A 12,166-nucleotide genomic window follows, 5' to 3' on the forward strand; every position below is an offset into this window, starting at 1 on the left:
GGAGACAAGAGCAATGTGGAATACAATAGCAATGTGGAATACAATAGCAATGTGGAATACAAGTGTATTATGTGTATTATTATTTCATGTTATTAGGTACATTTTGCCCTTGCTATTACCTGCAATATTGTATATAGTATAAATATAAAGAATAAAGAATATTGCCATACTGTGTGAAAATAACAGGACAGCAGAAGTAATTTTGCTTGTGTTAGCTAAGGTAATTACCATTTGCCTCAAATGTCCATTGTTATGAGGTGCAGCTTAGATTTGGTTTGTAATCAGAACAATGTTTGAGTTAACTAGCTGTCAGCCCATGTTAATTAGCTAGGTCAATAGGTAATCTGAGATGTAATTAGGTTAGAACTTCTAGATGATATACAATGTGCCTCCACAGTAATATACTGACTGAAATAGCATTGGGAAATGTTTCAATATGTATCAATATAAATGTTATTGTATCAAAATGTAGCACAGACTCAGATGGAGTAACCCTGCTTATACAATATGTCAAAAGTCTTGTTTCATGTAAGCATGCAGTGTCATTCCCTGATTTAATATTGTAACCCCATGTTTAGTGTATCCAGCCAAAATAGCTAATTGAGTCAAGCCATTCCATTGTATAATCAAGGTAACAGGGTGTTAGGAGCCGCGGCGGCCACGGGCACCGCCGCGGCTCAGCTCTGGCCCCGTCTGGTGTTCCGGCCGCCTCCTTGACAACCGGGACGTCACTTCCTGCAAGGCAACGTCCGGACGCCGCATATGTTTAACAGCACGCCCCGGCAGATAGTACAGCTGGGCGCATGCGCTGATTTCTCCCCAGCCTGTGGGCTGATTAATAGGGCTATTTGTGGCATTATTCTCGTCATGTGTATAATTACAGGGCTGAGCCTTGATTGGTTGGTCTATGTATTTAAGGCAGGGAGGGCTTAGCCTCCCTGCCGGTTATAGCACTTCTGACCCAGGTTGCTGACCTGCTGTCTGTTGTGGATCCTGTCCTGTGGATACTCTGCCTGTCGGATTTTCTGTGTATGACCCCTGCCTGTACTTTGGACTCTGCCTGTTTGCCCATGACCCTGACCCTTTGGGCTGTACTTTGAACTCCCCTATGTTGCCTGTGACACTGACCCTTTGGCGTGTTTATTGACTACTCTGCTTGCCTGTGAACCCTGACCTCGGCTATCTGCTGCCTTCTATCCAGCCTCCTGGCCTGCCGCTACGGGCCTGTATTACCAACTCACACTACACCTGGAGTTAAGTCCTGGGGGCATCTGAGTACCAGGGAGCATATCAAGCTCTAAGGGAAAGGCGGCTGCTATAGGTGAAGACCTCCGCCATCTTGTTCTGTGAGTTGGTGATCAGACCATCAGCCTAACACAGGGACAGAATGTCTAGCAACTAAAGTAGGGAGGTTTGAAACATTTGACCCTACTTCCTGTGTATACAGGGAAGAATATAGGGAGAGCAGAATGCCAAGGGAGCTATTCGAGCTTGGAGGATCCTGGTGTACAAGACATCAGCGAAAAGGACTCTGGGCCAGGCATCGTGGTGATGCTGGAGGAAACTCTACCAGGACAGGGTCTGTGTGAGCCAATAACTGTTTTGCTAATCTGTAGTGGTAATATTGCAGGAGGATAAGACTCTGAAAGAGACTGAGATTATTACTTTGGAGTGCTGACTGCAAGAGGCTGCTGAAGGATACATGCTACCATTTACCCTGTAACTTGTGAACGTCTTCTGGTGTTGTGCTGTCATAATAAGTCTTTTTTTGGATATATTCTGGTCTACCCGAGTGAGTTGAATCCCACAGAGGATAACTGCCATCCCAGCTAAAGGTGGTATCCTCACAAAAGGCTTTATGAGGCCTTAACAAAAAATCATATTTAACAATATGTTTTCTTTTATTTTTCTTTCATTTATTTTTTATCTTTTATATTCTATTTTATATTAGTAATGGTTTTAAAAATTAATGTATCACCATTTTGCACCTTGGCCCAGTAGAGCACCTGTTCTAATCACCTTTATCTAGGGGAAGTGAGAGGTGTCAATCTCTGCAAGAGGAAGACATGGGTTTGACATCATTCAATCAAGCTTGAGCTGGAGAAGAGCTTAGGGTTTAAAAGACTGCTGTGTCTTGTGGGTGCGGCAAGTGATGTTAGGCAAGCTGGCTTCTCTAAGGCAGATTCATATTGTTGCGAAATTAATATACCCATGTGTTTAAATAAGCTGCAGTGTTAAATTTCCCTGTTCAATTTAGGTTCCCTCATCTGAATAATATATACTTGTAGAATTAATTGCGAACAGTACACTTATTGTTATAATTTGTTTACATGAAATAGCAAAGTGCTATCATGGCTGTCAATGAGGTCTTCTTTCATAGCAATGTGTCTGGTACTTCTATGATTTACTTTCCAGGCACCCAATTACTTGCACACAGCATTCAATATCACATGGTAGTTTTTTAAAATGCAGTGACATTACTTGGGAATACCAATGTCGATGGGTTCTGAGCAGGGGAGAATTTCTGATATTGGAACTTCTTTCCTTCACAAGTAATAAAACCTGCAAAACCTTTGAATGGACTTTTGGGCATTTTCTTAAACTGATGCCCACTATTGCAGATAGAGAAACTTTAGTTTACAGGTTTAACAGGGTTGTGGAAAAGTAAATATGGGCAGAAGAATGGAAAAGTGTATTTTTTCTACTTTAAAATAAACAAAAAGGCCCCGCTGAGGGTTAATGGCGCACACTGGAATCTGGCCGGGGATAACAATTAATAAAATAATTAAAGGAAAAAGACAGGGGGTAGGGAGAAACAAATGTTAAACAGTCTCCTTAACTGCTGCAGACCCACGGTGGATAGCTCACTCCCACCAGTGGTAAATGATTACACAGACAAAAGACAAGTGAGGGTCGCGCTGTTAGAAGTCTGAATAATATATATGTTAAATAAAAAACCTGTTTGTGCGGAGGTTCTCCTGAAAAGCGAAGAGAGACAGAGTAGACCAGATAGATATATAAATGTATATTTATTATGCTTAGCAATACGTTAGCATTCAAAGCATGGCACTTAAAAATACGCATAAAAACAAAAATGTGTTGAGACAGTAAAATAACATTTGCAGTACTGTATTATAGAAAACAAAAAACAACCACGGCTGTATGGTGAGTTTGGTGAGCCTAGGTCCAGCTGGAACGATGACTCTCTCCCAGCTGCGGCGCAATCCGAGCGGCCGTTCAGGCAAGCGAAAGCCCGTGATGATGCACGCCTCTCACATAAACAGCAGACAAAGATGGAAATGCAGGAATGAATGGTAGGTGAAAACATATGTGGTACCACATATGCGTGTGTTTTTCTATTGGATTTCCGTCTCTCTTTTCACCTACCATGCAGCCTTTTCACCTACTATGCAGCCTAGGTCCAGCTGGACCTAGGCTGCATAGCGGAGCATGTGCTGTATAGGCTGGACAACTCCGGAGAGAGAGGTATTTTCTATAAGCCGGCTAAACAGCTTCTCTGACGGATCACGATGAACCAGGTGAACGAGAGATTTATTATTGTTAATGCACACTGTTAACTGACATATGAGACCCACATATAAGGCAATTAACCTACGAATGGTCTTTCGACAAGTTTAGTCCTTAATACCATTTGTGCTCTTGGACACTTTCACATGACTTGGATTTTATAGTGTACACAAACTCACCATACAGCCGCAGTTGTTTTTTTTTTTCTGTATTACAGTACTGCAAATGTTATTTTACTGTCTCAACACATTTTTGTTTTTATGCGTATTTTTAAGTGCCATGCTTTGAATGCTAACGTATTGCTAAGCATAATAAATATACATTTATATATCTGTCTGGTCTACTCTGTCTCTCTTCGCTTTTCAGGAGAACCTCCGCACAATCAGGTTTTTTATTTAACATATGTATTATTCAGACTTCTAACAGCGCGACCCTCACTTGTCTTTTGTCTGTGTAATTAATTTTTCTACTTTGACAGTTTTTATATGCAGTACCCTTAATATAGAAATGTGTATTCCAGAATTTAAGCATCACATATCTTTCCTGTTTCACTTTACACTAGAGATGGGCGGGTCCGGTTCTCCGAGAACCGAACCCACCCGAACTTTGGGTATCCGAGTACCGAGCTGAGCAGCTCGGTACTCTCCCGCCAATTCCGAATCCAAATCGAGGCCGAACGTCATTGTGACGTCGTCGGATCTCGGGACTCGGTTCTCGCGATACTTCAACTTTATAAATACACGCCTCCACAGCAATCCATCGCCATTTGACAGAGGGAGAGAGCAGGGTGTAGTCATAGGCTAATTAGAGCAGGGACAGAGAAAGAATACAATATTGTTCTTGCAATTGCTCTAACCAAAATCGCTAGTGCAGAGAGGAGGATAGAGGTTTATTATTTTTTCTTCATATTTGGCACTCCCCAGCGCTTTTGGGGTGTCCCCCATAATTGTGCATTAATATTTCTGGCTGTCAAAAGTCATATCTGTCAGCAGTATCTACTAAATAATTTGTAGCACACCTCAGTGTTTTTGGGGTGTCCTCCCTAATTGTGCATTAATATTTCTGGCTGTCAAAAGTCATATCTGTCAGCAGTATCTACTCAATAATTTTTAGCACTCCTCAGTGTTTTTGGGGTGTCCTCCCTAATTGTGCATTAATATTTCTGGCTGTCAAAAGTCATATCTGTCAGCAGTATCTACTCAATAATTTTTAGCACTCCTCAGTGTTTTTGGGGTGTCCTCCCTAATTGTGCATTAATATTTCTGGCTGTCAAAAGTCATATCTGTCAGCAGTATCTACTCAATAATTTTTAGCACTCCTCAGTGTTTTTGGGGTGTCCTCCCTAATTGTGCATTAATATTTCTGGCTGTCAAAAGTCATATCTGTCAGCAGTATCTACTCAATAATTTTTAGCACTCCTCAGTGTTTTTGGGGTGTCCTCCCTAATTGTGCATTAATATTTCTGGCTGTCAAAAGTCATATCTGTCAGCAGTATCTACTCAATAATTTTTAGCACTCCTCAGTGTTTTTGGGGTGTCCTCCCTAATTGTGCATTAATATTTCTGGCTGTCAAAAGTCATATCTGTCAGCAGTATCTACTCAATAATTTTTAGCACTCCTCAGTGTTTTTGGGGTGTCCTCCCTAATTGTGCATTAATATTTCTGGCTGTCAAAAGTCATATCTGTCAGCAGTATCTACTCAATAATTTTTAGCACTCCTCAGTGTTTTTGGGGTGTCCTCCCTAATTGTGCATTAATATTTCTGGCTGTCAAAAGTCATATCTGTCAGCAGTATCTACTCAATAATTTTTAGCACTCCTCAGTGTTTTTGGGGTGTCCTCCCTAATTGTGCATTAATATTTCTGGCTGTCAAAAGTCATATCTGTCAGCAGTATCTACTCAATAATTTTTAGCACTCCTCAGTGTTTTTGGGGTGTCCTCCCTAATTGTGCATTAATATTTCTGGCTGTCAAAAGTCATATCTGTCAGCAGTATCTACTCAATAATTTTTAGCACTCCTCAGTGTTTTTGGGGTGTCCTCCCTAATTGTGCATTAATATTTCTGGCTGTCAAAAGTCATATCTGTCAGCAGTATCTACTCAATAATTTTTAGCACTCCTCAGTGTTTTTGGGGTGTCCTCCCTAATTGTGCATTAATATTTCTGGCTGTCAAAAGTCATATCTGTCAGCAGTATCTACTCAATAATTTTTAGCACTCCTCAGTGTTTTTGGGGTGTCCTCCCTAATTGTGCATTAATATTTCTGGCTGTCAAAAGTCATATCTGTCAGCAGTATCTACTCAATAATTTTTAGCACTCCTCAGTGTTTTTGGGGTGTCCTCCCTAATTGTGCATTAATATTTCTGGCTGTCAAAAGTCATATCTGTCAGCAGTATCTACTCAATAATTTTTAGCACTCCTCAGTGTTTTTGGGGTGTCCTCCCTAATTGTGCATTAATATTTCTGGCTGTCAAAAGTCATATCTGTCAGCAGTATCTACTCAATAATTTTTAGCACTCCTCAGTGTTTTTGGGGTGTCCTCCCTAATTGTGCATTAATATTTCTGGCTGTCAAAAGTCATATCTGTCAGCAGTATCTACTCAATAATTTTTAGCACTCCTCAGTGTTTTTGGGGTGTCCTCCCTAATTGTGCATTAATATTTCTGGCTGTCAAAAGTCATATCTGTCAGCAGTATCTACTCAATAATTTTTAGCACTCCTCAGTGTTTTTGGGGTGTCCTCCCTAATTGTGCATTAATATTTCTGGCTGTCAAAAGTCATATCTGTCAGCAGTATCTACTCAATAATTTTTAGCACTCCTCAGTGTTTTTGGGGTGTCCTCCCTAATTGTGCATTAATATTTCTGGCTGTCAAAAGTCATATCTGTCAGCAGTATCTACTCAATAATTTTTAGCACTCCTCAGTGTTTTTGGGGTGTCCTCCCTAATTGTGCATTAATATTTCTGGCTGTCAAAAGTCATATCTGTCAGCAGTATCTACTCAATAATTTTTAGCACTCCTCAGTGTTTTTGGGGTGTCCTCCCTAATTGTGCATTAATATTTCTGGCTGTCAAAAGTCATATCTGTCAGCAGTATCTACTCAATAATTTTTAGCACTCCTCAGTGTTTTTGGGGTGTCCTCCCTAATTGTGCATTAATATTTCTGGCTGTCAAAAGTCATATCTGTCAGCAGTATCTACTCAATAATTTTTAGCACTCCTCAGTGTTTTTGGGGTGTCCTCCCTAATTGTGCATTAATATTTCTGGCTGTCAAAAGTCATATCTGTCAGCAGTATCTACTCAATAATTTTTAGCACTCCTCAGTGTTTTTGGGGTGTCCTCCCTAATTGTGCATTAATATTTCTGGCTGTCAAAAGTCATATCTGTCAGCAGTATCTACTCAATAATTTTTAGCACTCCTCAGTGTTTTTGGGGTGTCCTCCCTAATTGTGCATTAATATTTCTGGCTGTCAAAAGTCATATCTGTCAGCAGTATCTACTCAATAATTTTTAGCACTCCTCAGTGTTTTTGGGGTGTCCTCCCTAATTGTGCATTAATATTTCTGGCTGTCAAAAGTCATATCTGTCAGCAGTATCTACTCAATAATTTTTAGCACTCCTCAGTGTTTTTGGGGTGTCCTCCCTAATTGTGCATTAATATTTCTGGCTGTCAAAAGTCATAACTGTCAGCAGAATCTACTAAATAATTTTTAGCACTCCCCAGTGGTTTGCGCTCAGAATGGATTCAAAGCAGTCCACATATGATCTAAATGAGCAACCAGGTTCTGTCACCAGTCCTGATGTTAGTGTTCCCAGTACGTCATCTGGCCAAGGCGATGTCAAACAACAGAGTGTTTTCAAATTAGTGCAAAAAACAAAAACCCAAAAAAATTTTACTGTATTGAAGCGAAAAAGAAGTGTAACTGAGCAAAAGTTAAGTGACGATAAAAAAAAAATTGCAAGCATGCCATTCTACACACGCAGTGGCAAAGAGAGAATGAGGCCTTCACCTTTGGCTATTAGTGGCAGATCCCAAAAAGTTACCCAGCCTACAATTGGTGCACAACTACTGTTACGCGTCAAAGCCGAGCTGCAAGATAACAGTGAGGCATTACAGGAGAATATTTGCTCTGATTCACAAATGACAACAATCCCTGTGGAGAGTCCATCCAACAGTGGGATGTCTAATCGTGACCATTCTGTTAGTCTACCCATAAAGAAGGGCCCTTTCAGCAGTTCTGCTGATGTGTGCCTGAACAGCCCGAGTGTAGCCGGTGATACACCAAGTGAGGATGACACTTTGTCTTTAGAAGAGGATGTGGGGGAGATTTGGGTATCCGACGATGAGGATGCGGTTGATTGTGTAAGTCCTGCAGCAGTGTGGCACCAGTGGGAGCAGTTCTGGCATGTGAGGTTCTGGCACCAATATGCACTTTCCAAACACAAGCAGGGATGACGCAGGGGGCAGACCACAACAGTTTGACATCTGGGCTGGTTTGAAGGATTTGTCAAAAAAATGTGTGACCTTGACCATAATTCCAACCAATCCTACTATTAACATGCAAAGGATGGTGGAGGGCCTATCAGGGATTAAACTGTATTTTTCATAATTTTCACTAATAATGTTTGGGTGTAATATACACCCAAAGACGAGTGCTCAATTGCTAAGAGTCATTGATGGAGAGGAAGACAAGCAGGCTTGTCTGTAGAATTTGCAGGCAAATTGTGCTGCGTTATATAGGTAACACCCAAAGAGAAGAGCTCCATTGCTCCATTGCTAATTGTAATTGCTGAAATAGAAATAATAGGGCTGACAGTCTTGGTCTAAATCTGCAGTTACATTTTATTGTACCATAGCTCATTGCGAAACTGGAGAGGTGGCAGGGTTTAGTGATAATCTTCCTCCAACAATACTAATTCATCCCAATATCCCAATATCATAGAAGTCTGTGTAGTATGATGTAATTGCTGATAATGGCCTTCCAAAGGGAATGACTAGTTGATTTTAGGGCAGAGCTGTCACGGTTTTTGGGCAATTCTTTTACAGCACAGCAAATATCAAAATGTTTAGCGGACTCATCTGCATCACCACTGGGTGTCTTGGGAAAGCAATTTCTTTTATTACAAGCAGTTGCCAGAGAAACTGAAGGAGAAGACGTCCCAACAAGATGTTGATAAGTCTGGGATCCTTGCAAAGAAAATTAAGTATTTCATCTACAATTAAAATATAGTTAGCACATTTACTTTGTTTTATTGCACACTATAATTTTATGTAGCACCTTTTCAAAATCTATTATTAAGGCAATCACTTGACTCAAGCTAACTGTGTCTGCACTTTCTTCACAGGTAACTACTTCGCTGGACTAAAGTATATTCCCCTCAAATGCTAGTCTTCTTGCAGCTGCTGTATTCTCCTACATGCTGTTGCAGAAACCACAAATTGACCCTAAATGTTTATGGACACAAACAGCATCTCCTGCATGTCATTTTTCAAAAGTTCTGTAACACCAAGTTGATAGTGTGTGCAAAACAGGAAATGTGATGGAATTCAGCCCCGCTGTAATGCTGGACCAATATTGGGGTCGTAATCAGAAATGACATATCCTCAGGAGACTCCAAGCAGGATTAGCCATCTTTCAATGACATCCCTTAGTTTTTGGAACAGTTTGTCAGCTGTATGCCTCTTAGTGAAGCTGCTGATACACAGAGTAGCCTACTTCTCAAAAATGTGATGCACCTGGGTACATGCTGCTGCTGTCCATGCTGGGGAAGGCGAAAGACCAACCCAGTGGGCTTTCACAGTCATATAATCTTTTGTTTGCCCAGTTCCGCTTGTACACATATCTGTGGTTAAGTGTACAGTGGGTAGAATACCATTTTGTCACCCAATAATGACATTTTTAGGAACTTTCCGGTACAGGAGAGAATAAGCTTTTCTAGTAAAATGGTATAGTGATGACATTTGCTAACAGGGACATAACACCTCAATTAAATGTCTTAAACCAACTGTATTAATAGTGGACATTGGACACAGATCTAACGCTAGCATAGTACCCAGGGCGTCTGTGATCCGCTTTGCGACTGGGTGACAGGTTTCATTCTTGCTTCCTCTTGCAGAGGATTGTTTACTTGCCAATTGTTGGGGGGGAAGATTGCAGGTGCTGGGATGTAGATGAGAGAAGGGAGGTAGATTATGCTGGAATGCTTGTTGTTAATTTTTTTTTAACCAAAGTTTCTGATTTTCCCAACAGTTTGCCAATAACTCGCTGAAAAATGACGAAACATGGATGAGGATCCCAGATGGTTAAGGTCCCTACCTCTACTGAGTGTGGCTTTCAAAATGTTACAAATGGATAGACAACTCTTGCCAGGATTCGTGTAAAAATAATTCCACACTTAAGAGGTGGATTTTTGGTCTTATGCCCAGGCATGACAATGGCCTTTTTGTTATCACTGGCAAGAACTGCAGCAATTTTTCTTTTCAAGTGTATGAAAATCATATTGTGACATAGGAGGTGTTCAAAATTGAATAAAAAATGACTGGAAATTAGTGTTACTGAGGTTAATAATAATGTAGCTACAAAATAATACCTAAATTATGTTATTTTAGCACCAATAAATGTAATTTTTATAACAAATTGCAAAACAAAACCAAACAAAACCAAAACCAAAACCAAAACACGCAATGGCGGTTTTGCAAAACCAAAACCAAAACCAAAACACGACGGTAATCCAGATCCAAAACCGAATCCAAAACCAAAACACGGGGGTCAGTGACCATCTCTACTTTACACCATATAATAAAAATGTTATTAAGGTCTTTTTTTGGATATCTAGCATAAATGTGAAAATGATTATGATGATAAATGGGCTCAAGGGAATTATTACAATGATTTAATGTGCTATGATTCAAAGAATGCACAAATGAACTCTTTTGCACGCAGGTATCTGTTGGATTCAGTGTGACTGCAAGTGTGAGGATAGGAAATGCTTTAGGAGCTGGAGATGTGGAGCAAGCAAAGACTTCCTGTAAAGTGGCTCTTTTGTGTATAGGTAAGAGTGGAATTTAGTGTGATGCAAGATTATTTTGTATTAATAAGGCTGTGCAGGAGTTTAGGCAGTGTTTAAAGATCATGTCATGAGTGTGTGTTTGCAAGTTATTGTATTGAAGTGGTTCTCTACTTTGCATCTTCAAACCTCCAAACACACATATACAATTAATTTGGGAATCCCAGAGTTTATTAGTAGAATCCTGGCACTCAGCTCTGCTACTCGCCTGTAGCACTGATATCCGCTCTCTCTGGAGCAGGAGGTATCCGATGCAATGGCTGTAAACTTAACTGCTTATTGAGGGAGCTACCAGCTGCCTATCATTTACAGCTGCTGCATCGGATATCCCTTACTCCAGAAAACACACAGCATCATAAAGGTGATCATCAGAGGGGACCTGCAAAGTACAGATATCCCTGGGTATCCCAGGACCGAAACAACTAGCAAAGTCAGTCTGTAAATATAACTAAATAGATACACTTTGCTTGAGTTTTAAGACAACCTATTGGTTTTGAGTGAAACTATATTTTACATATTGTCTTTTGCAGTACATGTGTACAAAATGGAACAATAGCAAACTGCATGAAAATGGCCCCAAGCTGGTCTGCAAAATGTTCAAAGTTCACTACTGGGTGGCTTCCATCATTCATTTACTCTCTTGTTGGTGCTTCCTATGGAAGGAGAGCTGTGAAGCAAGTTGGAAGCTGCCTGGAACTAAGTACTGATCAGTATGTGGCCTAACTGAAGCGAAACCAGGGAATTGGCATATATCATGCGCTGCTTTTCCATGCTCTCCCCAGACAGAGGGAAAATAGAAAAATATTTTTCTTTTAATTTCTATATTAAACATACATAATATGATTTTACCCAAAAGTGTCATTTGGGGAGTGATAATATTGCAGAGTTATAGAAATGCTCAGTGCCTGAATGTAGTGTCAGGAGGTCTATGTATGTATGGTAGAATGTATATTAGAATATGTTTAGATATCTTTTGTTCTCATTCTGGTTTTCTTTTTCTTAGTGTTTTGTTCCGTGCTGACTGGTAGTATGCTGGCTGGACTAAAAAATGTGATTGCCTATATTTTTACCACTGACAGGTTGGTACATTTGTGTTGATAAAGATAATGTGTGACATTTGTGTAATTTTTCATTTATCAGTTCCATAATAAAATAGCAAACACACAATTCAAAGACATTTAAACACAAAATATAAAGATTTTCTAAAATGTTAATCTTGCCCAGTGATGGGACAAAGGTTTTTCTAGAGGGTTGTTTTATAATGTAGAGGCACAATGCCTATAATATACTAAATGATATTTCAGTATTACCCCTGTCTCTCCCCTCACAGGCAGTCATTCACGAAGTGCAAAACATCTGGGCCCTGATTATTCTTAGGACATCAAAGTCCATTTGTGTGGCGCATCCTGCGTGAAATAGCACTGCGCATGCGCCAGAACTGGACTTACGACAATGAATACATTTGCATGCAATTCTTGTCCGCATGCAAATCACAACTACAACTGCCTACGATTTGAGGGCAGACTGGGGGAGGGAAGGGGCGCTTGAAAGGAGTGTACAGTAACGGAGTG

General features: G+C 40.3%; 1 protein-coding gene across 1 annotated transcript in view; it reads left to right on the forward strand.

Annotated features, from left to right (window-relative positions):
* The window catches only part of LOC142138398 (multidrug and toxin extrusion protein 2-like), a 95,724-nt gene that overhangs the window by 63,330 nt on the left and 20,228 nt on the right, over positions 1 to 12,166 (forward strand). The window contains exons 11-12 of the mRNA XM_075195047.1: positions 10,472 to 10,580; positions 11,599 to 11,674. Coding sequence (XP_075051148.1) covers positions 10,472 to 10,580; positions 11,599 to 11,674 — 185 coding nt within the window. The remainder of the gene's footprint in view (positions 1 to 10,471; positions 10,581 to 11,598; positions 11,675 to 12,166) is intronic.

Source organism: Mixophyes fleayi, chromosome 2 (genome assembly GCF_038048845.1).
Source record: "Mixophyes fleayi isolate aMixFle1 chromosome 2, aMixFle1.hap1, whole genome shotgun sequence".
Lineage (NCBI taxonomy): Eukaryota > Metazoa > Chordata > Amphibia > Anura > Limnodynastidae > Mixophyes > Mixophyes fleayi.